At 48.4% G+C, this 26,647-nt stretch overlaps 1 protein-coding gene across 1 annotated transcript in view; it reads left to right on the top strand.

Annotated features, from left to right (window-relative positions):
* The window catches only part of LOC119445612 (lissencephaly-1 homolog), a 51,451-nt gene extending 27,402 nt beyond the window's left edge, over window positions 1-24,049 (top strand). Inside the window, exons 8-12 of the mRNA XM_037709874.2 lie at window positions 1,287-1,389; window positions 6,498-6,594; window positions 8,565-8,825; window positions 13,684-13,840; window positions 20,354-24,049. Coding sequence (XP_037565802.1) covers window positions 1,287-1,389; window positions 6,498-6,594; window positions 8,565-8,825; window positions 13,684-13,840; window positions 20,354-20,427 — 692 coding nt within the window. The 3' untranslated portion in view covers window positions 20,428-24,049. The remainder of the gene's footprint in view (window positions 1-1,286; window positions 1,390-6,497; window positions 6,595-8,564; window positions 8,826-13,683; window positions 13,841-20,353) is intronic.
* The last annotated feature ends 2,598 nt before the right edge of the window (window positions 24,050-26,647 follow it).

The raw sequence follows: 26,647 nt of genomic DNA, 5'->3' as shown, positions 1-26,647 counted from the left end.
GTTCCTTCTTCAATGCCTCGCACTGCGAAGGCTACGGCGGAATGGGTCCGGGCCACAACGCCCCGCCTTCGAAATTTCACTGTGTTGCACAGATCAAATTTCAATTTGGATGTCAATGTAGATGCCAGGACTTCCGATTTTGGTGCCTAAATGTAATGACGCGCTAAATGTAAGCCAAACGCGGTTCTCCTCAGCGAGCCGCAGTGCGCTTAGCCAGTGGACTCGTGGTGGCACCCCGTAGCGGCCGCAGTGTAGCTGACCGCAGCGACCAATAGCAGCCGCGTATTGGATTGTGCTTTATTACATAATAAAGCACACAGAAGAGAGTGAGGATCATGGCTTCAGTTGAAACGAGAGCGTTTGAGAGAAAGGTGACTTCGCCCTCTGCTTGCGAGCTCCACACACCGCGTACGACAGCAAAACTTGGCAGAGATGTTCGCAGCAGTATATGCTACCCGCAGACAATGTTATTTCACCAAGCCTGAGGGTGGTTCAGGTGCCCTTTAACGGAATGGTTTCTGTGCATGCACATAGTTCAGTGTTTCTGTGCATTGCTGCCCTGTGAAATCGCATGACGATAGCTCATTGCCTTGATGCACCTGTGCTTGCCTTGACAAATGCATTGGTGGTCTTGCACACGAATGCTTCTCAATGACTGACTGCACATCCCTCTGTTAAAAGTTGCTATTCTAAGTGAGCAGACATGACTGCATTACACTTTCTTAGATTGCAAGTCTTCCGTATTTTCTCTCTCTGTTTTTTTCTTGTATTAAGCAGGAACGCTCATGTACCTTACTTTGGGTGCATGTTTAAGAGTACCAGAAATGTCCTGAAACTGTGTAGTTTCAGGACATTAAGCCCCACAATTTGTGTTACTCTGTTTGAAATCATTCAAAACTGTCATTGTGGAATATTCGTGAGTGCTTAGTATTTGGGAAAGGACGATATAGAAGGGGAAACAGCACATAAGACGAGGACTAAAGAAGATCGACAACAATTTCAAAGATCAGCACATCTGTTGTCGGTCTTTCTTAGTCCCAGTCTTACGCTCTGTTTCCCCTTCCAAATGGAACACCAGCTAAGCAAACGTCGATCCCTTATAAAGGAGGACAATAGTTGTGGTGGTTTCCTGTGTGTTCCAAGTCACCGATCTTTCAGCTAGTGTGTGACACGATTTCTGTGCGTTGGAACGGTTTATGGCGAACCAACTGTTGGTGGCAAGTGTTTGACGCTGCCTGATTGCTGTTTGTTCATTCCCCCCTCCCCCCCCCCTTGCTGTGGTGCAGGACACGACCACAACGTGTCGTCAGTGTCGTTCCTGCCGAGTGGTGACCATGTGGTGTCCTGCTCGAGAGACAAGACCATCAAGATGTGGGAGTTATCCACCGGGTGAGTGGCTGTCGCGTTGCCTGTTCCTGTGAAGGTGCGCCGGTTCCTGCCTCTTCTGTGAGGCTGTTTCTCAGAAGTGTGGGATGAGGCTATGTCTGGCATGATTCCGGTGTTGGGTGTTTATCGGGACACATCACCGACTGCTGCTGTAGTGCAGAATGTCCAGCTGCACTCAACAACAAAACTGATGGGGCTCGTACAAGAATCTTGCTGCCGCGGAACTTAGTAAATGTGAAATATAGGAATAAGGTTTAGTGGCAACAAAGTAAGTTTTGATTTCAAGTCTTAATTCCAGCTTTTGATGGGACACGGCTTTTGCACTGTCACCCAGGCCATCGCGGCTTCATCAGCGAGCACTCTGATAAAACTCCGGATGGTATCAAAGGTGTCCATTACACGTGGTGCTGCCACAAATGGGCGTTGACTCTGTGGCAGCTTCTTCACTGTCCGATGAAGCAAAATTGTCATGAGCGCTCCCGATGGTTTAGTCATTGCTCACTTCTTCATGAACAACTTGGGAGTCAGCTTCCAAGATTACGGAGGTGTCGGCACAGCAATCACATACCGACAGTGAAGTCTGCTTGTCTCAACTAGGGAAATGCTAAAAGTATGTAACGTGGCTCTGTTCCCTTTAGCTTAGCATGTAAAATAATGTCTTTTGTCCCCAACTATGGAAAAGCATGTTCTGTCACCATTTTGTGATGACAGCGGCCATGACGCTGGCTGGGTTGGTGATGGCTTGTGTTTTATTCGGTTGTTGGCATTCTTCTTAGCGTCAAGACTTGTAAGAGTAGCTCTCAAATGTTCTTTTTTTCTATTCTGGGTGCCCGTGCCAGGCTAGCTTCATGAAAAACTTTGTTGAAGCGAGGATGCACCTACCACGGGCTATGTTCTGGCTTCTGATTTGTTGTACATTAGGCACAACAACACATGACACAGAGAGTACATGAGACAACATGCATTGCTTCATTCATGTGCCTTCCATGTCCATGTCATTGTGCCTGCATTACAGCAAATTAGAAGATTACCAGTCATCAAGCTCATGTAGCTACTCTCATCACTTTGTTGTGGTAGGAATCCTGATGTGCTCAAGGCGCACTTAAGAGGTAAACTAAATCAGTGTAGTGGGATGAAGTATTCATTAAAAAGTCTATTTTCAATATTTTCACGGCAGTGCATTGTTTACTAAAAAAGAAAAGGTCAAAGTTATGATTTTTTTTTAATTTTATGCTGTGCTGGTTTCTGCTGGTATGTCAAGGTGACATCAGTGATGACAAAGCATTTTCTTGTATTGGAACCGTTGTGGCTAAGTGAAAGTTGTTGGATTTTCCCAAGTTTAGTCTGTGGCTCTTTTGGAATACATCATCATCGTCAGCCTATGTTTATGTGCACTGCAGGACGAAGGCCTCTCCCTCCGATCTCCAATTTGCAGGCACTAGCTGATTTCAACTTGCGCCTGCAAATTTCCTAACTTCATTACCCCACCTAGTTTTCTGCCGTCCTCAACTGCACTTCCCTTCTCTTGGTTATTCATTCTGTAACTCTAATGCATGGGTTCTCAAAGTGGGTTCTGCGGAACCCTGGAGCCACTGATAAATTTTCCCTGGTCCCGCGCTCGACAAGTGGCTAAAACGGCGAATACGACGTGCGCTCGATTCAAAGAACCTCCATTACCCCATGTCCGAGTCTCAAAAAGCACATCACACTGCGTAACAGCAATGCGCGAACTGCGCAATAAATATGTAAGCAGCTTGTAGCCACCCAACCTCCGAAAACGGGCAGCGCGCCTAAGCTTTCGCACTTAAATCTCGGAAGCCCTAACTTACCACCATGCACATTTCTCCTATTTGTAGATAGGGTAGGTGCCGATAGCGTGTGCACTGACATATACGTTGGGGAAATAAAAAAAAAATAAAGAAAAAGAATTTGCGGAGCGCCGCAAATGCACGCTGCTGAAGAGCAAGAATGGCGCTAGCATCCAACCGAAACGAAGCGACACAGTCCGCATTGCCATGGTCCTCAGCGGCAATCATACGCGGCACGTGATTGACAGCAACGCCGGAGCGCTTCGTGCCTAATTGTGCCCTTAAAGTCTTCATTCTTGCGTTTATCGCCGCGCATAACACTGCGTTGGTGGTTAGCCGCGTGCCTTCATAAGTGCGTAGTCGCCATCTATGATCGCGTTGATAACCACCGCAGTTTTGTCCACAGCGGTTATAGCAAATAGTAGTTTCGTTTTGACTTTGTCCGTGCGTTGGCCGCCTGCCTTCTGAACCGCAAGGTCCGAACTGTCCGTGATCGCGTCGATAGCGGCCGCGGTTTCGTTTGCAGCGGTTGCGGCAAGCAGTAGTTTTGCTTTGACTCGGAGCAAAGCTGTCGAAGATGAAGAGCATCGGCTACATCGCGATGGACGGACAATTGGTTGGTGAGCTGCTAACTGGCGAAAACAGCGGGATGTGCGTGCGTTGGTGCAAAGCGCGTCTCAGTTGAAGACGCGCGCCTTGAAGGATGTCTCGAGGCCTTCGCTGCTGCTAACGCTAATCATTCATGAGATGATGAGAATTTCAGCTTCCGCACTGGTCTTGTGCTAAATAGAAACACGATTTGCTGATTTATTGAGTAAATAAAAGCGTGTTGACATAGTTAAGCATTTGTTTATTGTTTTCTTGATAGCCTCGATAATTCAACATTCGGTTAATTAGGATGGTTTAATTTGGGGGGAGGGGGCTTCCTTGGCACTACATGGAGCTTATTAGCAGGGTTTTCTGGAACAAACGTGCTTGAGAACATATTTAACTGATAAAAAGAAATTAACTAGGCCTCCGCAGATGCTGTCAAAACTAATGTCTTGCAAGCTGGTTTGGGAACGTCTAACCAATGTTTCCACCTGTCTATTTTAATGTATTTCCTTGGATTACCTTACCTCCTATCATGGTAAGAGTGGCTTTCTTTTTGTACGCTTACAATGTAATTTACTAATACAGCTTATTTCATTTCTCTCTTTAGTGTCCTTTTAATTATTATGGGGCACTGGTATTGGAATGGAGAAGGCTTTGTTGTGCATGTGTACAGCAATTTTGTTGAACCAGAAAACGGCACCCGGTTGCAATCACCTGTCATTTCAAAACTGCAAGCGCAGCCGCTATTTTTATTCGAGAGCTTGAGATATACTTTACTACTAGACGGACATGACTGTTTCCTGCACACGAGAGCGAAGAGTTCTACCGTATTTACTCTAATCTAGGCCGACTGATTCTAAGCCGCCCCCCCCCCAAAGTCTGAAGCCAGAAGGAAAATAAGAAAAAAGAAAAAGAAAACTTACCTCTAATGTAGGCCGAATGAAAAAGTGAGGACCGGGTTTACAAAATGAAAACAGCATTTATTGAATATGAACATGCCGAACTCATTCTACGGCGTCATCGCTGCTAGCCTTGTCGCTGTCTTCCTTATCGCTACCATTTTCAAACAGTGCACTATATTCAGGACCATCAACGCATTAGAGATGCTGCACTTTTTGAAGGAGTGCATGATCAAAGTTCCTGGATAAATGTCATCCTCCTTGCGGCGCATGTGAAAAGCATCTCCCGTTGCCCCTCCAACGACGGACGTTTTACTCATCTATGCCGAAGTCCCGCCCGGCTTCAACGTTTGACGATGCCTCTGCGGCTAGCACAACTGTTAGTTAGAAAGCGGCACTATAGTGGCATCACCTGTTTGGTGCCATTACGGTAATGCCATGCCACGCGCCGATGCTACACCACCCTATACTACTGATACGACACGGGTCAAAATGACGTCGCTCGTGTACTTCAGTTGGCTACTGGCGCGGCTAGTAGCAGCTGTGGTACTGACTTTTCTAGATGGCGCAAACTATGCACCATATTTATCAGTTTCAGTTAAAAACTGTCGTGTTTTTCAAAATCCTCGAATCTAAGCCAACCCTAAAGTTCCGTATATAAGTATTTAAAAAAGAACTATCGGCCTAGATTCGAATAGATACGGTAGTTGGCCGGAAGTGTAAACTTCGAAAACTGCTGCGGCATGCTGCCATTCTGTTAAGGTCTCGGACATGATGTCTCTGCGTTATGGCTGTGCAGCAGCTATACAAGAGCTGTAAAATTGTTATCTATGATGCTTCGGGTGAAAAAAAAATTAGATCTTTGCAAGGTAAAACGTCACCGCGAACCGTTATCAGCAATCGGAGACGCCTAAACGAAGCGCTACCGTGATCTCCTGATAACGGCATAGTAACCGCCGATCCTTTGCAACCTTGCGTGTGGTGCAGAGACTCGGGCCACGTAGGGCCGCGTCGACAGGAAGGCTTGAGCGGCCGTTGTTCCCATGATGGAAAGACATAGATGGTCGTTCCAAATCGTTGAACCAGCTGTAGTGCACGTGGTGCCGCCCGGACAATTGCGCAAAATCGATAGTGATGCCGATGTGGCACCGGCACATGCCCCGTGCCATGCTGTTTATGCGCGGCAGGCCTCCACCCTGGTGGCTCGCCTTGAAAGCGCGTGACCTTCTTCGCGGCTTCCGAAATCCACGCGAGGCGGTTGCTCGCTATCTCAAAGGCCATATCGTTGTCGTGGTTGGACTAGAGTGGGGCGTGCGCAGCCGCCGTACGCCCAGCTTGGTTGCGCTTCCGTGCTTTGGCACTTCGCATGTGTGACCAGGGTTCGAAGCGTTCGTTGCAGCAGTACGGTAGTTTAAGAACGTTAATGGCGTGTTCAAAGAAGCTGGTTTGTTCATCATTAGAAAAATGCAGAAAGAGCGCGACACAGGACGAGTTTACACAGGACAGCGCTCTGTCCTGTGCTCTTCACTCGTCCTGTGTCGTGCTGTTTCTGTATTTTTCTGAAAAAAAACATTAGTTATCTAGAAGTAGTTTCCATAGCGAGAGTTGCAATATCGTAAGTGCACTGCAGTGTGGTCATTATAACCCATAGATTGTTATATCTGGGACTGTTATAAGTGGGTTCGACTATAGTTGCAAATCAAGATTCTACCTCTTGGAACATTTTGCAGTACAATCATAGTTGTAAACTGTCAGGGCTTGTGTGCTCTGGTCTGCTAACCGATCTGTTTGCCTCGTCACGTGTGTGCAGGTATTGTGTAAAGACGTTCACGGGCCATCGAGAGTGGGTGCGCATGGTTCGAGTCAACTCCGATGGCTCCCTCCTGGCCAGCTGTTCCAATGACCAGGTCTGTTGGGCATTTGCCAGGCTTTCTGTTGGTGCTCTAAGGTTTACAGGGCAACTGGTTTACTAACTTACAGGATTGGAGGTTGGATTGGGGCCTTTACCAATGTGGGATTTCTACCTTGCAGCCACCGTTTTTTGCCGAATGTCATGAATTGTGGTCATGTTTGACACCATGGCCAAAAAAATCGGTTCAATGAATAGCGGCTGCTACCTTCAGCAGAATTTTTATTGAATGTATGTGGTTGTTGGAACTTTTTATCTGATGATTGTGACCAGCGATTGAAAATGGGTGTCTAACTACAGTATAGACCACTTATAACGTAACCGCTTATAGTGCAGGACCGGATATAGTGCGGTATTTTCAGACTCCAGTAATTTTCCCATAGCACTCCATGTATACACGTATTGCTTATAGTGCAGTTGCGGGAAACGAAATACCGGTTACAGTGCGGCTGCCTGGGAGTGCGGAAGTCAGCGGAGACGGCGAACGCTCCCCTCAAACGGGTGCCCCAAGGAGTGCTCAAGGAAGAGAGACAAAGTGGAGGAGAAGGGCCTGTGGTGCGAACGAACAGCCAGTGAGGCTGAAACCAGAATCTTGAGTGCGAGTCATGAAATATCACTGCGCGCATAGTGAGCGAGGGCCACGAAACTGCCAACGCCGGCCAACACTCGCTTCACGATAACGGCAGTAAACGAAACTTCAGGGAGCGGGCGGCGCCCGCACGGCATGGCAAAGGGCGCACGCAGAGACCGTGGAATGTGAGGGAGGAGGGCGGCAGGGAAGCGGATTTCGTCTCGGCAACTCCGCCACTTCAGTGGCTCCCCTCGCCCTTCCTCGTAGCTCCCTCACTTTCGACTGTCATCGTGCACGCCCGCCACCGCGCAGGTGCCGCCGCTGCAGCCGGCCCGGCGCCAGCTTCCTGAAGTTTCGTTTTCTGCCGTTATCGGGAAGCGGGCGTTTGCCGGCGCGGGGGCAGTTTTCGTTGGCCGGCCTGGGACAGCGCCGCTGCTTCCCTCTGTGCCGTAGCCGCAGCATGCAAGGTCAACATGTGACTAGAAAGAGGAAGCATAAAGGAAGAAAGAAGGGTTCACTGCCATTTTGTACGCGTGGCTACGGTAGCGTGGCTGAGACGTCGGCATGTACACGCATGTTTCGGCGCAACGCAGAATTGGTGACCTTGCTGTTTGAGAGAGGGTGAAATTTTCGCCGCATTTTAAATTTTTTTTGTTCACGCGCGACATTGAGGGGTCTCTCATAAGTGCCGGAGCAATGCCGGTCGGAGTTGCCGCCGCGCGGTTTGGTTCAAATTAACGAGATTCGACTGTAAATTGAATGCAAACGTTCTAGCCACATTCCTCGACTGTTGCATACGCGTGGCGGCTCGGTGCACACGTTTTGCATATGTGCGGGCCTTGAAGATTGTTGCTTTGGTTATAGTGTGGTACCGCTTATAGTGCGGATATTCGCGACTCCGGCGACTTACGTTATAAGCGGTCTACACTGTATTATGGAACAGTTTCCTGAAAGTGTGCAATGTTTTTGAGAGGTGGCAATGTTTTTGTCAATAGTGGTGCTTTTGCAACTCTGCAACTTCCTGAAAAAGCAAAGAGTGACAGTTTTTTTTTTTTGTGGAGTGTAGATGCACTGTGATAAAGCATAATTTGGACAAGATAGGTGTTTGACGGAAGTGCCTCAAACTACATACACGTACTGTCAATTTCCTATAATTCGACTTTGACAGGACCTTCAGAATCATTCTAATAATCTTGGTTGAACCTGAAAGAAAAAGCGTTAAAAATGCATTAAAGACTTGGTAAATATGGTAACGCTTTGACTTTACCTATAGGTGGGATGGCTCATACACCTGCAATGCAGCATAGTAGTCGCTATGCGTGCAGCCCCACCCTGCTTGGTGGTTTCACTGTGGCGAATGCTTGTCGTGATTCGTCGACCTGTGTTGTTTGGTGCAGACGGTTCGTGTGTGGGTGGTGGGCACCAAGGAGTGCAAACTGGAGCTTCGGGAGCACGACCACGTGGTGGAGTGCATTGCGTGGGCACCCGAGAGCGCCCACCCACACCTGAGCGGCAACGGCAGCGGTGACAGCAACCGGCGGCCGGCTGGCAGTGGTACGGGCAGGGCCCAGGGCACGGGACCCTTCCTGGCCTCGGGCTCACGGGACAAGACCATCAAACTGTGGGACGTCAGCACGGGCCTGGCCGTCTTCACCCTGGTGGGTGCCGGGGGGGGCTCGCCTTTGGATGGCACACGTGTTCTATAGATTTCCAGCACAGATGAGCCCTGACGTAACATACTTGGATATAACGAATTATTGGGTATAACGAAGTAAATCATAAGATTCATTTGCCATGCTTCATTTCAGTATTTTACTGTTATAATGAAACAAACTACAAGATCCCAGACGATACTGGTTACAGCCGAGCAAATATTGCTCGCTCGCAGCTCAAAATGTGTATTCTGGTAGCAAAAAGAAAATGTGACAGTTGAATCCACTTTGATGATCCCAGATATAACAATCCTATTGGTTATAACGGCCGTATTTCAATGCATTTATGATTTTCTGACCCTGCCTTCTGCAACTGCATCCAGATATAACATATTTAAAATGCCTTACTGTTACATTTGAACCTTGATATAACGAACACGAATATACCAATTTATTTGATACGGTCAATTCTCATTGTGACAAAATGGGATATAGCGAAATAACGGATTTAATGAAGTAAATCTAACTCCCCTTGAAATACCCGTATACATTCATAGTGTAATACATTCAGTAATGAATATAGTCAACATCTGATTTTTGGGACTTCCTAGTTGCCTTGCAAACGTCCAAAAAATCGGGCACTGCGAAACAATGAATGTATGCCTTTTATTGCCCCCGAGGCCTCAAATCGCCACAGGCACGTCCAAAATAGCTCTAAAGGCCTGCCAGTACACTTAATAGGCGTATCGGTGCATGTACTGTGATAGGAGACTGCAGGTGCATGCGTGATAATTAAAGAATACATACCGTGTCCGGTGACAATTGCCCCTTCTCACTCATGGTATACTTCACCGCATAACACTGCTGTATTGAGACAAAGCTGACTTTTGGAAACATGCATTATGCAACACGCCGAGCTTTTCGAGCTTCGAAGCCATCGGCGAGGATTACAAAGGCAGAGTCGGCTTCGCCATTGCTAACAGCGGTGAATTGTTTCAATGAAAAACATGGCACCGAACAGCAACAAACTTGGTAGCGAACGTCAAAGTAGTTAGGTTTGGCATTGCCGGGGTGGTGGCTACTACGGCTGCCAGTGGATCTGCGTGCGAGAGCGCCGGTTCGAGGCGTTGAAATAATCAAAATGGCGGCGGCGGTGGCTTCAATTTATGCCATTTCGGACCTGCGGTCATAGCTAAAAGTCTGGGAAATCGGACGGCGAACGTTTCTTGCGTTCGAAATTTCCGATGTTCTTATACATTGACTCTATGTGGTACATGGAGGTGCTGTGAAGGTGTCCGAATTGGGCATCTAGAAAATGGGTCGTTGACTGTATATGTAATTCTGGTTCATCTTTCAACTGCATTATAACGAGGTTTTACTGTATAAAGAAGTACAGTAAAGCCTCGAATTCGAAGTCTGCCAGACCACAAAAAAATCTTCGAATTGTGAATCGGTGCTGGAAATAGCTGACAGCCCTCTTGGCACTGTGCGAAGATTTTGAGCTTGGCATAGCACGAAATGCGCTGTCAGCTGTATATGCAGTTGCATCCACATCAGAGTCTTGTGAAAGGGAAACTACTACAGTCAACTTCTATTGATTCGACCCTGACTGGATCGACGAAATTGATTTATCCAGCGGGTCGAATTAAACAAAATGCAGAAAAAAAATCTGTAGACCTTCGAGGAAATGGGGGTAAGTGAAGTTTGTCGTGTGTTTCTTCAGTGTTCCTTTGGACCGCCCCTTTCGAGGAAATGGGGGTAAGCGAAGCTTGTCGTGTGTTTCTTTGGTGTTCCTCCGGACGAATTGCACTGACAAGTACCACGTTGTGCTCGAACCACAACCAGTCACACGCACTGCAGCTGGCTCCGAAGTTCCGGTTGAGAAACTCGTGTTGAAACCTGGCCGTCGCACCGGGAAGTCGGCGCTAGTGTTGCCGAGGCGTGCACCATTGTCGTCGGGTCCCTGGAGGGCAAGACAATGCTGACGTTTGGCCTCAACATTGGGCTCCCACAACTCGGGTTCGGCGGCTCTTCATTGACGTTTGGCCTCAACATCGCGCTACCGCAACTCGGGGTCCGCGGCTCTTTGCCGACATTTCGCCTGGGCTTCGAAAGCCCTCGTGCTAGAATCTGCACGTCGACGATGATCCCTCTCCCGAACGCATTCGTGGCGCTGTTGCTCAAACGCAGCCTGCTCCTCGGCAGAACGCACCACGTGCGGCCATCCCTTCCGGGCGCTGAAACTGATCTGAGGCGAGGTAAGCACGGCGGAGCGCGCACCAACCACCTTTCCCTCCCCGCGATGCATCAAACAACCCTGATTGGTCACCCGCGCCACGTGATATGGCGCCGGCACACTTTCCCCCGAACCTGCTCTTTCCTTTTTCCTTTCTTTCTTTCTTGTCCCTGGCTCATACCCGCATATGCAATGCGTGTATGTGCCACACATGTGAGTTTTCGCGTGTCTACAACATCACCGAAACGTGTGAGCCAATACAAGCTTTGCTTTGCTTTGCGAGTACAGATGGCGCAGGCCTCAGATGTAGGTCGTGGGACGGGCTACGCCAGCCATGTATGTTTTTTTTTTCTTTTTGTCTTCCTGTTCATGTTTGTACAGTGTGCCTTGCAATGTGCTGCTTCAGCAAGTGCCTGCCAGCAAACAACTATCTTTGTCTCGCATGCGGAAAGCCCTCTCCTTTAAAGAGAAGTTAGTAATTTTACGAAAGCTGGATGAGAATCCCAAGAAGAAAATGCATAGATTTGGTGAAAAAGCTGAATCTTGCATCGTCGAAATTGTGCGTGAATGTTGGACAACATGATCAAACAATGCAGAATATGCTTTGCTTCAGTGTCGACGTGAAGGAGACGAAGACAGCCCACCACGTTAAGCTGGAGGAAGCTCTACTAACGTGGTTTAAGGGGAGACGTGGCTTTTGACAGGGTGCGTACAGGTCCTTGAAATCCTTGAAAACCCTTGAAATTGAAGTATGTTTTCAAGGCCCTTCAAAGTCCTGGAATTTTTTCCTTCCTTGAAAATCCTTGAATTTCATGAGCAATGCACTCTGATATCAACATTGGGACTTCCTTTCTGTGGTAGATCGGCGTCGATCTGACAAACTCCCCATTTCAGAAACAATACGCCGGCGCGAGCACACATGGTTCCGTTTTGCAGAATTGCACGAGAAAAAATAAAAGGCTTCGCCTCGTCAAACCGCGAACGGAGCGAGAGACCCGTGCCGCGCAACGCTGCTGGCTCAGCTGGCAGTGTTTCCACTGCTTTCCTCACCCTATCGTTCGTTTCACTCTTCGCCTGTCGGCTTGCCTTCCCACTTTCACTCTTGCGCGCGAAGTGAAGCTAGTGAAGCTAAAGAGAGCAATAGTGCAGCAACTTTACAACTGATGCTCAGTGCCTTTGCAATAACATAACCGTATTTTCTGGTCAATAATTCGCACCTTTGTGTAAGACGCACCCCCCTCAAAACAGCAGTTTTTCCAAAAAAGGTATACAAGTCGCATCGGTGTGTAAGACGCACCTGTTCTTTCCGTAAGAGATTTAAACAAGTTAGTGACGTTTCGCTCTGGGAATGCGGGTCACGCGCAAACGTATGGGTGCCATATATTTCCACTCCAGGCGCATTTCGGCTGTTGTGGTTGCCGCGATGTTTCGTGTAAAGTCCAAGGGCGATAACATCGTCCCCGCATGCCATATGCTGTATGTGCGAGTGAAAGCATGCGACGGTGAGCCAACTTGCGCACAAGGGAGCAAAGCGGGAAGGCAACCCGGGAGGGAGGGGGGGCTGCCTGTACTCTTGTATCAACTGCGTAGTTTGCGCAGCGGCGTGAGCCGTATCTTGACAGCTATGTGCAGACGGTCGGCCTACCGCCGCTTGCGTTGCTGCTCCATCCTTCTCGCACGGCGTTTTGGAACTTGATCACGAGAACCCGATAGCGCACACCCGTAGCAATTAAGTCAACCGACCCGCTTCGTGTGGCCATAATTATCATCGGATTCGATTATGACGGCAGTTAAAAAAAGAAAAACGTACATAGGTCGCACCGTTCTATATGACGCACCGACGGAAAATTAAGAAAAAGAAAAACGCGTCTTATACACCGAAAAATACGGTATGCTGAATGTTTTGGAAATGTTTGACGAATCAACCCAGCTAATACTGCAGAAGCCTGAGCAGCTGTTGTGAGTGTTCGTTGTGTTAACTTTTAATGTTGCGGACTTGAGAAATAAGACAAGGTATGTTTTGCAAAATTGCAATATACATCTATTTGTTATAATGGATGTGTAGCAAGATTACACCGAATGGTTTGGAAATGTTCAGTAAACTTGCCCAGTTAATACTGGCGAAGTCAGAGTAGCTGTTGGGTGCATTTTTGTGAACTTTTTTTTTTTGGTATTGTGAACTTGCAAAGTGATCAAGGCTAGACGTTAAGATCATTGGGATATACATTTATTTCTCTTTGGTTTGAATATTTTTGGTGAACTTTACCCACCCTATACTGGAGAAATCTCAGCCGCTGTTGTAAGCGTTCATTTTGTGTTGTGATCTTGAGAAGTTATCAAGGCTAGACATTTTTATTATAATTGTGATATACATTTATTTATTGTAAGTACAATAAAACTAGTCATTTTTGGAAATGTTAGAGTAAAGAAATCCTACTTTGGATGCTGCTTTGAGTCCTTGAAAAACCTGTGACAGGTCCTGGAAAGTCCTGGAATATCCTTGAATTTTTTACTTGTAAACCTGTACAAACCCTGAAAAAAATCAACTTCCTTAAAACTTCCATTTTAAACACGTTGCAAGCAGATCGGGACCAGACGGTTCATGCCGGTCCTCCCTTCAAATTGCAGGTGGGCCACGACAACTGGGTGCGTGGTGTCAAGTTCCACCCCGGCGGCAAGTACCTGCTGAGCTGCTCGGATGACAAGACGTTGCGCGTCTGGGAGCTGGCGCACCAGCGTTGCTGCAAGACCCTCGAGGCACACTCGCACTTCTGCACCTCGCTCGGTAAGCCGCATTCCTCTCCTGAATTCTCTCCGTGCTGTGGAAAGCATCGGCGCAGCATCGGCCCGTATCTCGACGATTGTTACGGTGTCGTTGCGGGTAGCCGAAAGTACAGTCAATCTCCACAACGCTGTGGCATCTTTCTCCTGAGAGTGAGGTCGTGCATTCATTTTGTGGCCATGACAGCTGCATGTGATGTGCTCAAGTGCGGGGGCACAATTCTCGACAATTGAGGGTCAGTGGAAACTGCCCACTTGTTTTTTCAGGATGGAGTGACGGAAGGAGTGACAATATGGGTCCTCACTCCGTCCCACTGTGGGTGGACAAAGAGAGGGCAGGGACAGAATAGGCACGCGAGGACGATGGGGTGCACCACAATCTCCTCAAGGTGGCATGCAGAAACAGTGTTTCAATTTCAGCACACGTTGAACAGTGAGTTAGGTCATGTAGAGAGCCATAGACTAACATAAGATGCCCTCAGCATAATCTAACCTAGACAGCCACCAAGAGATGGCGCTACTACGAACTCCAGCTGGTCAAAATTAATCTACAGTCCCCCACTACAGTGACCTCATAATCATATAGTGGTTTGCGCATGTAAAACCCCTTAATTTAATTGCAGTCAATGACCATTTATTCAGAAGCCCTCTGGCACTGCCATTAGCCAGCCCCACAGACTTAATTTATAAGGACGACCGAAATTTCGGACACCTTTCAGTGCATCATGTGATAATTCAGACTCCGACTGCACGAATGTGTGCTGATATGGCCACCGAGTCGAGCAGAAATATCAATATCTTCATTTTGAGACATTGCTGGCATGGTTGTCGGTCACGTTGCCAGCATTCCGCGAAACCGAAACTAGCGAAGCCTAGTTGATCCAGTAGTTGCGATGAGAATTCGGTGCATGCCTTGACTGTACTTTTGGCTATCTGTAATGACAGCACGACATTGGTAGAGATATAGGCTGCGATTTTGTGGCATACTTATACTTTCCACTCGATCTTGTGCAATATTCATGGCCAGCTGATCCCACTGATAACACGTGTGGAGGAGCGTTGCGGCGTCGCTCCGACCACTGAAGAAGCACGAAAAGCATGAAAAGGAATAGCATAAGAGGCATTGCTAGAAGATCGCGGCCACAGAATGTCTAGGCCAAGGGCAAGCATATGTGCACACAGCAACACAACACACATTGACAAACTTGGGCTGTATTATTAATCGATTACTTTCGAAAGGTACTTTATTTTGCATGATATTTCATGTGACTGGCACCGGACGTGTTGACGAGTGGCAGCATTTCCGCACTGTGATAAAATAGTGTGCTTGGCAATGTGCCAAGTATGACGTGTCAACGCGTCTTGCACTACTCACGCGAAAGTTAGTGGGCTTGGCACTGTGCCTAGAATGCCGTCGCTCCTAGATGCCAATTCGTCTGGCCTATAGTTAGGTGAAATTGAAGGTACAGTAAAAATTCATTAATTCACAACTCGTTAATTCGAAATTGTGGATAATTTGAAGTAGCCACCGCAGTTTGTCCCATAATGTACAGTGTAGACCGCTTATAACGTAAGTCGCCGGAGTTGCGAATATCCGCACTATAAGCGGTACCGCACTATAACCAAAGCAACAATTTTCAAGGCCCGCACATATGCAAAACATCTGCACCGAGCCGCCACGCATATGCGACAGTCAAGGAATGCGGCTAGAACGTTTGCATTCAATTTGCAGTCTAATCTCGTTAATTTGAACCAAATCACGTGGCCGCACCTCCGACCGGCATTGCTCCGGCGCCGCCATAGAGTAAAAGCTTAGGAGAGACCTCTCAATGTCCCGCGCGAAAACAAAAAAAACGAAAAGAAAAAAAAAACGCAGCAGACATTTCACCCTCTCAAATGGCAAGGTCGCCGATTCTGCGTTGCGCCGGAACATGTGTGTACGTGCGACGTCTCAGCCATGCTACCGTAGCCACGCATGGAAAATGGCAGTGAACCCTTCTTTCTCCTCTACTTTCTATTCACGTGTTGACCTTGCACGCTGCGGCTATGACGCAGAGGGAAGCAGCGGCGCTGTCCCAGGCCAACCAACAAAACTGCCCATGCCGGCAAACACCCGCTTCCCGATAACGGCAGAAAACAAAACTTCGGGGAGCTGGCGCCAGGCCAACTGGAGCGGCGGCGCCTGTATGGCAGTGGTGGGCACGCACGGTGACATTTGAAAGTGAGGGAGCTACAAGGGAGGGCGAGGGGAGCCACCGAAGCGGCGGAGTTGCCGAGGCGAAATCCCCTTCCCTGCCGCCCTCCTCCCTCACATTCCACGGTCTCCGCGTGTGCCCTTCGCCGTGCTGTGCCGGCGCCGCCCGATCCCTGAAGTTTCGTTTACTGCCGTTGTCGTGAAGCGAGCGTTGGCCTGCGTTGGCAGTTTCGTGGCCCTCGTTCGCTATGTGCGCTGTGATATTTCACGACTCGCACTCAAGATTCTGGTTTCAGCTTCACTGGCTGTTCGTTCGCCCCACGTGCCCTTCTCCTCCACTTCGTCTCTCTTTCTTCCTTGAGCACTCCTTAGGGCGCCTATTTGAGGGGAGCGTTCGCCGTCTCCGCTGACTTCCATACTCCCAGGCAGCCGCACTGTAACAGGTATTTCGTTTCCCGCAACTGCACTATAAGCGATACGCGTATACATGGAGTGCTATGGGAAAATTAACGGGAGTCTGAAAAGACTGCACTATATCCGGTCCTGCACTATAAGCGGTTACGTTATCAGTGGTCTATACTGTATTGAAAGCAATATGCAACGCATCCCGCTAATTCACATTGAAATCTGCACCGCCACCGAGAATTCGAACTCCACGCCATCATGGATGGGGAGAGCACATTGGCCACGTTGGTATGGCCGCGCGAGCCGCGCAGCTTTGCCCAGCGGCGGCGTGTGCTCTAAAACGCGCCCACACCACTTCGCAGACGGTCGCAGACAGCAGTTTAAAGCGGCACGTGGGTTAGGGATTGTTCTGCGCATGCTCCAAAGAGCAGCGGAGGGCGCTCTATCGAAGTATAGAGGGAACAGCATTTCGGCTTCCACAGCACAAGCGGCCTAGCGTGACTGGCCGCAAGCGACTCTTGCACGCGCGCCGTCGGCTGCTCTCTTCGGAGCATGAGCAGAACGAAAGGTGCATTTATAGTTCGTTTTCAGTGCGCGGGCAAGCGTCGCTTGTGTCCAGTCACGCTACACCGTTTGCACGCCGTCTGCTGCTCTCTTCGGAGCATGTGCAGAACAGTCCACCAACCCGCGCGCCGCTTTGAACAGCTGTCTGCCACTGTGGCAAAGCAGTGTGGGCACCTTTTATGGCGTTAGCAATTATATGGACACTCCAGCCGCATTTGTGCTGTCGGTATCGCAGTGAAGTCCAAGGGCGATAAAACCGTCGCCGTGCGCCGTATGCTGTGTGCGAGTGAAAGCGTGCGAAAGTGGGCTTCTTCGATTTTCGGAGTTCTGGCAGCCCGCTGGCAGCCAGACGGCACCTAGCTAGTTCCGGTCCTGATAGGAAGTCACGTGAGCTGGGATCCCATGACAACCTGAAGCTGTCCGAAGTTTGCAAAGGCGAACGCCTGGACAGGTCACAGCTGGCCGCGGGATAAACGTAAACATAATGGCAGCAGCCGGCGAGGCGGGCGCGCGCTCGGCATAGTCGGTCTATTTATGCGTCATCAGCTTTCACAAGATTTCGCACGAACTCGGCACAGGACGCGCACTGGTGCTCCTTACTTTGCAGAGCGCAACGAACGGTCTCCGACGCGTCCGATGCCAAGACGTGAAATCGAGCATAAGTGATTGTATCCCCGAAAGCGATCGCTCGAGGATGCTTGCTCGCAGCGATCATGTCGCAACCAGCGACATTTATAAGTTGGACAAGACACGAAAAAGCAGCTAGGATATTGAGAATACGTCTTACGCATGAAATTTTGTGCCGACCTGCTTGAGCATTGATTTCAAAAAGTTTGTTTCGGCTGATGGTGTTTCTCTTCTGCCCCTATGCATGAAAATGCATAGGCTGGCGCATGAAAATGTACACCGCGCCTTTGACCAGCGAAAAGTGTCATCCGATAAACGGTATTGGTTGATCATGAGAGCAATAATTAATCGTTAATTACGTGTGGTCATTACTCAACCAGTGTATTCTTTTGACATTAACGGCCTAGTGAGAACACGTTGGCTTCGAGCTGCCACCAGAATATACGACGGAGAGACGGAGGGAAGAATGGCTAGCTGCGACGCCTTGGCTACTACAGAAAAGGCAGATATCAATGCACATGCCGTATTTACACGATTGTAGGTCGACCCATTTTTTTCAAATTTGAGAATCCAATGTTGGGGGGTCGACTTAGAATCGAAACCGAACCGTGTACTGCTAGTAGCGGCAAGAGAAACGAGAAATCAGGGGCGCTACGGCGTGGTTACAACTTTGCACCTACGTTTCCATGGTTACGGTAGAAGCGTAGCGTATTAATTTACCGTATTGCATACATTTTGATTGCGCGCACCACGAGCGCACGGCTCTTGTGGGAGCATCGATCATGGAAGAGCCGCCGTTTGGGGGGTATTGGTAGTTGGCGGAAGAGCCGTCATTAGGGGGGTATGGTAGTTTGCGGATGAGCCGTCGTTGGGGGGTATTAGTAGTTGGCGGAAGAGGTTTTCTTTGAGATACGATTGTTTTCGACGGCCGCGCGCATCTGTCCCTTCTGCTGTTGTGCTGAATCGTCGCGCCTGTCATGAGTGCCAAGAACCTTCGGCGCTCGTTCACAGCAGCGTTCAAACGGGCTGCTATCCTCCATGCCGAGGAAACTAACAACTGCGCAGCGGGACGCAAGTTTGGAGTCAGTGAACGTGTGGTGCGGCAGTGGCGGCTTCAGCACGAGGAAATTTGGCCTGCCTGGCTACTGTGTGCGGGTGGGTCCTCTCTGAGTGGGCGGCTGTACCTCGCGATGTCGTGGTGGGGTCGTTAGCGAAGTGTAGACTTGCGCTTGATGACAACGTGCTGTGGGACCGCCGCAGCTATGACGGCAGCAGTGCCAGTGAGGTCGACTCTAGTGATGATGAGTAGTCTTAGCAACCCCGTCAATAAATTTCCCTTGTGTGAATGCACTCGCGTGGTTTTTCTCCCCCCCCCCCCCCCTTTTTTTTTTTATGAGACATGCAATTTTGGGGGGGTCGACCTACATTCAAGTCGACTTACAATCGTGTAAATACGGTACGCGAGAGATATGAAAAGCGATACCACCAGGTAAAACGAACTGAAAAGTCGCTGCAATGTGTGGGAATGGGCGTCTACAACTAGCGCGGAACACGATACAGAAATAGCATGCAAGTACGGCGCGCTGTTCAGGACCGGGAAGAAACCTTCACAGGACGCACACATACACACACACACAAAAAGCTTCAAATTGTTCGCCGTTGCTCGTAACCGGCTCACAAGGTGGAACGGTGCGTTACAACCTTAGAAGATAACGCTAGAAGTAATGAAATCCGAATATGACCATAGCCAGTTGGCTGAGCAAGTTGGCTGAGCAGTCTCCCGCAGGTGCATCATGACCACGCGTGGCGATGGCTATGGATTGCAGTGACGTAAATGGGTACTTTGCATTTGATTTCGTTCGCGAAAACCTCGTTCACGTGTACACACGATTGTCACAGCTTCGGAAGGGCCTTCTAATTTGACTACTTGGCAGTTCCAATTTCAATTCAGTCCCAGTTTCGTTCTCAAAAAGTTTGTCAAAGCGGCAATACCTAATAAAATGCCTTCGTTATGAAGACTTTTTTTTTTATTACTTTCTATGGGCAGTTGACTGGGAATCGAAAAATCTTCGTTGTGGCGGAAATTTCGTTGTAGCGCTTTCGTTGTAGCGGGATTCGACTGTATCACCAAAAATGATGATCCAAGAATACGGCTCACCTTTTTTGGCCACTTACCGTATTTACTCGATTCTAACGTGCCTTCGATTGTAATGCCCCTGTTTACGTAGATGAGTGGTGTGCGACGTCAACGCCATCTTGGGAACTTGCTCGGGAGCTCATTGCACTGACCATGCGCCTTCTCTATAGGTGCTTTAAAGATCCCCACGTGGCAGTAAAAGAAAATGGGAAAGTGAAACTGAATAAATAGTTCCTTAATAACCCAATAGATGTTACTAGCCGTCTAAGAGTGCTCAGAAAGTGGCAAAATACAATTTGCAACGATCGATAGCGTGCTATCGATGGGAATTGGTGCGGACAGTAAAGTGTAAACTCCGCAGCAGACTGCTTTGTTTCGTCAGCTCCCTCTCATCCCAATCTTTATTACTGTAATAGTGCGTCAATTTGACAATCGTTAATTATACAGTCGGCTACAATTTGCAGACTGATTTTGTGATTGGTTACCTCGCAGTCTCAATGGAAATTTTCCCATCTAGTGCACTCTGTGAAAGTTTGTCACAGGCACTCCTTGCCGACTGTCCGTGACGGCACGTGTATGTCTGTACGCAGATTTCCACCGCACGGCGCCGTACGTGGTGACTGGCAGCGTCGAACAGACGGTCAAGGTGTGGGAATGCCGCTAATGCCACACAACGCCGCGAGCGTTGCGCGGTACACTGCTCGCCGAGGAGCCACGTCCGACCGCAGCAGCAGTCCCTCCTGCAGACAAGCCTCGGCAGTGACTCAGCTCATTCCTCCCGAGTCTCTTCAGCTGCCCCACTGCACCCAACATTTTTTTTTTCTCCCCATGTTGGTAACAGCCTTGCTGCCACCACCGCCACAACACCCCCTCTTCTACCCTTCCTGCTCTGGCTTGTTGCACGCCAGCTGTCGACAACTACCACTCGAGATTGCTGCTGCTTCTGCTGCTGCTGCTGCTGTTACAATGCCGCATTGTTTATACACGCCACTGCCCGACGCACTAAGTGGCTCGGGAGCGCAGGATTCTGCCTACGTTTCAAGTGGACGGCCTGTTTGGTGTTGAGGGCACCGTCTGTCCAGAAATTTTTTTTTTTTAACTTCATTGTCAGCCAGTGAGCACCTGTGCTGTCTTCTGTTTCGGTTTTTAGTTTCAGGTATCTTGGGAGCTGTTTGCTGGAGGCAGTCCCATGTGCGTTACGGATGTTACTAGAGTCTCTTTGGCAACTCGAAGGGTGGTCAGTGGGGATAGGGGTAGAGGGTAGCACTACTGTGGTGACACTGCGGTGTACAGTTTGCTGGATCTTGAAATGTTGCAGTGTTCCGTCAGTGTTTTCAGGACTTCCCGCAGAAACGAGTCCGTGGTGGTGAGAGAGAGATCGTGTGTTTGTTTAATGTTTGGTTGTGCGATTGCCACCGGCTGCCCGAAGTGCTGCAGACTGTTAGCAGCGAGATGACGCTCGTGGCTGTTGACTTGGCTTTCTCCTGTTGCGCGTGCACGCCCAAACTTCTAGAACGCTTGATGAAGTTCTGTGCATGTCTTGTATGAAAATGTCTTGCAGCTGCCATAAAGGAGTGTGTTTCAATGCACGCACAGCAGGCGCATCTGTGCCCCTGAATCTTGCAGTGACTGCAGCCACGCGTGGAGGCCTGAGAGTCGGGAAACGAGTATACGGTGTTGGACTGGGGAGGTTTGTTGAAGAGCTCGGTCGAAGAAAGTGAAGTCCCAGATGGAGAAGAAAGCAGTGAATCGAGGCTGTTGCACTCACTGCAAATGAGAGAGAGGGAGAGAGTACAGAAAGAAAGGTTGAGGGACGTGATCCAGTGAAAAAGCTGCCTGTCCAATCCAATCTTTATTTTTTTTCCTGAACTTGGTTGGAATGGGGCGCTACCAGTGTATTGCCCAGTGTTATTTTTGACATCCAATTTTATTTCTTTAATGTTTTTTGTTTGGTGACCTTCTTGCGGAACGGGTTTTCTTCTGCTGCGTGCAGAGGGTAGGCACTGTTTCTGGTTTCTGTTTTTTTTTGTCTCCATACTGTGCCGTTTTTGGTAATGCCTCTAGGTTCTATAATTACCGTGATTGAACCCACAGTTCAATACGCTGCTGTCTATTCAGCTCAAGTCTTGAAATGCGTGCCTCACTCTTTTCAATGAATTGAGGGGGCCCTCCTTTTTGGCCGTCTTTTAACCCGAAGCTCGCGAGGAATTGTAAATATTAATACCTGTTCCTTTTGCTTTCTTGTAGCCCTGGCAGAGAGGATATAATAAAAGATGTGCGCAGTTGTTTATTTATGTGCATGCTTCTCGTGTCTTGCTTTCATCCTCCCTGCTGGTTGTCCTCGGGAGAACTGTGTTTGTGCGAGCACTTCTACGAATACACATTTTAAAATATTTTACTTGGCTGCAGAGACTCTAGAAAGGTAGCAGGTCTAGCTGGTGATTACCGCAGCGTGAAGTTGGTCGGTTTCTTCTTTTAAGTCTTTTTATCTTTATCCTGGTGCCATCTTCACAGTGTGTTCGATCGTAACAGAAGTGTGAGGGATGCTTACCATTACGTTTTCCTCTGATACTGTCTTGTAGTATAGTGAATTTATAAGGGCAATGATCCGCTTGTGATTGCCCTTTATTGCTGTTTTCCGTTCTTGAGATGTGCTGGCATTTGTTCCGATACATGCAGTGTTAAAAATGAAAACTTCATTAACTACTTTTGGCAGCCACTGGTCATCATGTGGGCACAACAAAAGTAGTTTTTTGTAGGTTTGCAGCATTTTGGAAAATTTGGGTTCGGGTTTACCATCACTGATTGGACGACAGAACAGCTTTGCTTGGAGATGCTCTTTAGAAGTGAACTCGCATGCACCGTTACGCACGCGGCTTCAACATTCACTGCTCATTCTGCCGGGCAAATCTGTGTATTGTGGCGTTGTTTGAAAGTGTTGGAGACGTTAACTGGCGGTTGCGTTTAGGGCTTTTGTGGCGTAGTGACTGCTCACGTGAGCTAAGAAGTCTCCCACATAGTGGCAGGACTGGCTAATGTTGCTTTTAGTGGGTACAGAGCAGTGCTTTAAAACAAGACGAGGATGCCCTAAGCAGTTTAACACTCTAGCAGTTGTGCAGCGAACGTTGCTGCTCATCAGAGAAGTGTGACGCTTAAGAAAATTTTCAAAGCTGTAGGGAAGGCAGAAGTCATTGCAAACTGCTTCCCCGATGACATTTTGCTGAGAAATTGCCGCAAAATGCGTAGGCATATCGTAAACTCTCGTTCGCACTGGACGCTGTCGTTGAGGTATTGAGTGACGCGCAAATTTGCATAGTGGCACAGTCTCTTTGGGACCCTCTTCATTTAGAGCCACTGAACTTCAGACGTGATGGCTTTTGAATTTTTGTTGAGACCGCATTGCTGCACGCGGCAGACTGGTTAAATTGGCCGCAGCATAGGCGAGTGTTCAACCCTTCACATTAGTGACCTAGTAGGAGTGTGCGTGTGTGCGTGCTGCCGAGTCCTATGTGTATGCTACATGCGCCTACAGATATATATTTATAGGGATGCTCGTGAGCGAAGGCATGTGGGTTTTGTATAACTGTTTGTAAAGCCTCGGCAGTTCCGAAGTCTCGTCACGTTACAATTTACAACATTATGGCCCTTGCCTTGTTCGAAGGACCTTAGCTTTGCCAGCAAATAGACCAGGTTGTGCTGATCCGAATAACTACTCGTTATGCTGCAACTTCTGTCAAAATTTTTCAAACTGGTGTAGCTGCACTGTTCATTCGAACAGACTGGCAAGTGTTGATGCATGCTTGGCATCTGAAAATGAAAACCGTAGTTCTTGTTCAGGCAATTGCAGACGGTTATACAATGCCCAGTATACATAGAAAGTGCTGCTGCTATTGTTGGCTTGTTTGGGAGCCACCGGACACCTTTATATATATATATTTTTAAAATCCTTTCTCGTGGTGCCTTTGTTTTGCCATTCAGAGGTTTTTTTATTGCTTCACTCTTTCTTGTACAGTACTTATTATATGTGTACATGTGGCTATGTTAGCAACTTTTTTTTTTTTTTTCCTCTGGTTTCCTCATTATTGCCACCTCTGTTGTGTGAGGTTTTGTGATGCCCTCTTCGTATTATGTGCAATTCGCCCTTTCTTCTACAAAGTGCGGCGGCAGGTGTCGTTCATTAGTTTTTCTGGTGCACTGCCTGCCTTTCCCGTCTCCTACCATTGAATGCCGCTGCTGTACCGCTGGATGTAGGAAAGCCGAATAAAAAAGATATTAAGATACACCAATGCTGCTACTTCGTACTCTCTAAGCAGCCCCTTGGGCCAGGTGTCTGACTTTTCAGGGGTGGCCCGTTACGGAGAGATTTTGCCCAGCTTTTCGGAAGCCAAAACAAACATAACGCAACTTGAAGGGCCCCTCACCAGGTTTGGCCATTTTAAACAGACAAGAGCAGTGGCCAGAGAGTTGAGGTCAGACGCACAAGTGCGCCTACGTAAATCGCATTGCTGAAATGTCACTCACGGTCATCGCAACACGCAACTTCGAGAATTATTCAATGCTACAGCAGTTATTTGTTTAATCTTTTGCTTCACTAGATTTAAATTCTAGAGAATAAAACTTGCAAGCCAAATGTCTACTCCATGCCGTAGCAAGCGGGACGTACTTCCATTTCGTCTGGTTGTGCCCACGTCGCGCAGTCGCAGGTGCATTAAACGAAACTGTCTGCTATTTTCTAACGGGCTCGAGCACCCGATCGTGCTCTTTGATCCACATTGTCTGCCTCAGTGCTCATGTGGAACTAACTTGTAATACCGCTAGTTAGGCATTTTTGTGCACAGCTAGCATGCGAGACCGTGACTGGAAGTGCACCATGCAGCAAAAACGGGAGGAAAATAAAATTAAAAAAAGGCGAGGCTCATGATGTATCCGTCACGCGATCCTCTGGTATGGGAGAACACGGGGAAGGAATTTCACTCGCGGAGGCTAGACAGGGAAAAGTTGAGAGTGTGTATGTTTGCGGTAATGCTCGCCTCATAAAATCATCGGTTTTAATGAAATTTGTTGCGTTTAAGACAGAAAGGCAAAGTCTAGCAGCTCTACGAAGCAACATTTTAATTTAGGAGCTTGAATTTTTTCCAAAAGTTCAATTTACAAGCATAAAAGATAATAGCACCCAGTTTACGAATCCGTAACTACACCACAAAAAATTCGCCAATGATTACGATTTTCACTGAACCAAAATTTGAGCGCATTTTATACGTGTTTTCGTTTTGTGATATATTGGCTGGCGCGGACAACCTGTCTCGTGCGACACGTTCCAAATGGAGCGAAGGTGGCACAACTGCCTCGCTAATTGCGAGATTGCAAGAGGCAGCGCGTTGCTGACGCGTGGGCGAGATTCACAGCAGCCGCCGCAGACAGACCTTAGCTCATGCAGCGCTTTGGTGAACAGACGACGCGTGGAGTGCTTCAATGCGTTCACCCCCACGAACGGAGCGGAGGCGAGCGAGTTCATCGAGGCAACCTAATACCGTGCGCTACTCTGGCGCCATCTCGTAGCCATCGTCGTCACAGTCCATCTTGCGGGGCACCATGCTTTTCTTCTGGCGCTTTCGGCACACCCTCATCCACCAATTCGAGTCATGGTTCCGCTGCACCTTCCTCATTCTCTCTTCCCTCTTGTTATCTTTCATCGCCCGCTGCACTTCGCGTTCGCTCTCATCTTTCGCTGTGCTCGGTTACGAGGTACGACGCTCACCGCACAAACGTGTGCCTAAGAGCTGGGCTCTAAAAATCGCAATTCTGTAAACTGCATCTGTTAGTACATCTCAAGTGTACAAATGTAATGTACAAGTGCAGCTCATGTGAAATCAGTTTTTGTATGCTTTAAATGTGTTATTAGGTGGTTTCCAGAACTGTAATATCGCTTTTTATTGCCAAGTTGCACAGTTGTAAACTTCATAGCTATGGTTTTAAATACTTGTGACACTAGAAGAAATTAGAGAAATTGACAGCCTAATAAAATATCTGCCTCCTATAGTCACTAGACGAACTTTTTGTTTCAAATGTAACGTACTTCATTAAAATCGGTGCAGTAGTTCGTAAGCAAAATGTTTTCACTGTCCCCGTGTAGTTATTTAGACCGGAGCTTCCGCACTAAAGATTCCTCTTCAATGAAATGGCTAGACTGCACTGAACGAAAACCAACCAAGAAACATACTGCGATGCAGGTATGCCTGATTTACTTTGTAGAAAGTCTTGTTTCTTTCTAAGCAACATTTTTATACTATGCAGCCATTTCTTCACACATAATCGAGGCCATAATTCTGGGCCACTGGTCAAGACCACGAAGCCTCTGGTTCAATCTAGTAGTCTGCCATAAAACCTGCACGAGTTCGCAGTGACAGCTGTACGTTGCACGACTTTGTTTACAGGTGTACTTCTCGCAAAACTTGCTTGCCAAGGTAGCAAACGAGCACAAGCAACACCTAAGCCCAAATGAACAGGCAAAATTTTGACTGACAGAATGCAGACATTGTGGGGAGCACACGCTGCCACCTTCTCCCTTGGGCACTCGCCGTCGCTTGCGCACGGAGCGCACTCGGCGGGAGCCGGGCGGACAGGGGAGAGATGCACTTTGTCCTCTCCCGGTTCTCGCTCCCCTCTCGCGAGGCGCGTGCCCGCGCGGGAAGAGGGAAAGTATCCGGCGGGCGAGGAGGACATTCCACTCGCGAAAAGGTATAAAAGAGCGCGACCGAGAGACCCCCGGGCCTCTCTGACCTCGCTACACCTACCTGCCCATACGGATTTACCCGCTGCAACCCGTGAGTGACCTCGTTTGCGTGACTACCACACGCGACGAGGCAAGCCTATTTTAGTACTTA

This window comes from Dermacentor silvarum, chromosome 3 (genome assembly GCF_013339745.2).
Source record: "Dermacentor silvarum isolate Dsil-2018 chromosome 3, BIME_Dsil_1.4, whole genome shotgun sequence".
NCBI classification, from domain to species: domain Eukaryota; kingdom Metazoa; phylum Arthropoda; class Arachnida; order Ixodida; family Ixodidae; genus Dermacentor; species Dermacentor silvarum.
Note: the sequence above shows the minus strand (reverse complement) of the source record. Positions and strands in the feature narration are given on the sequence as shown.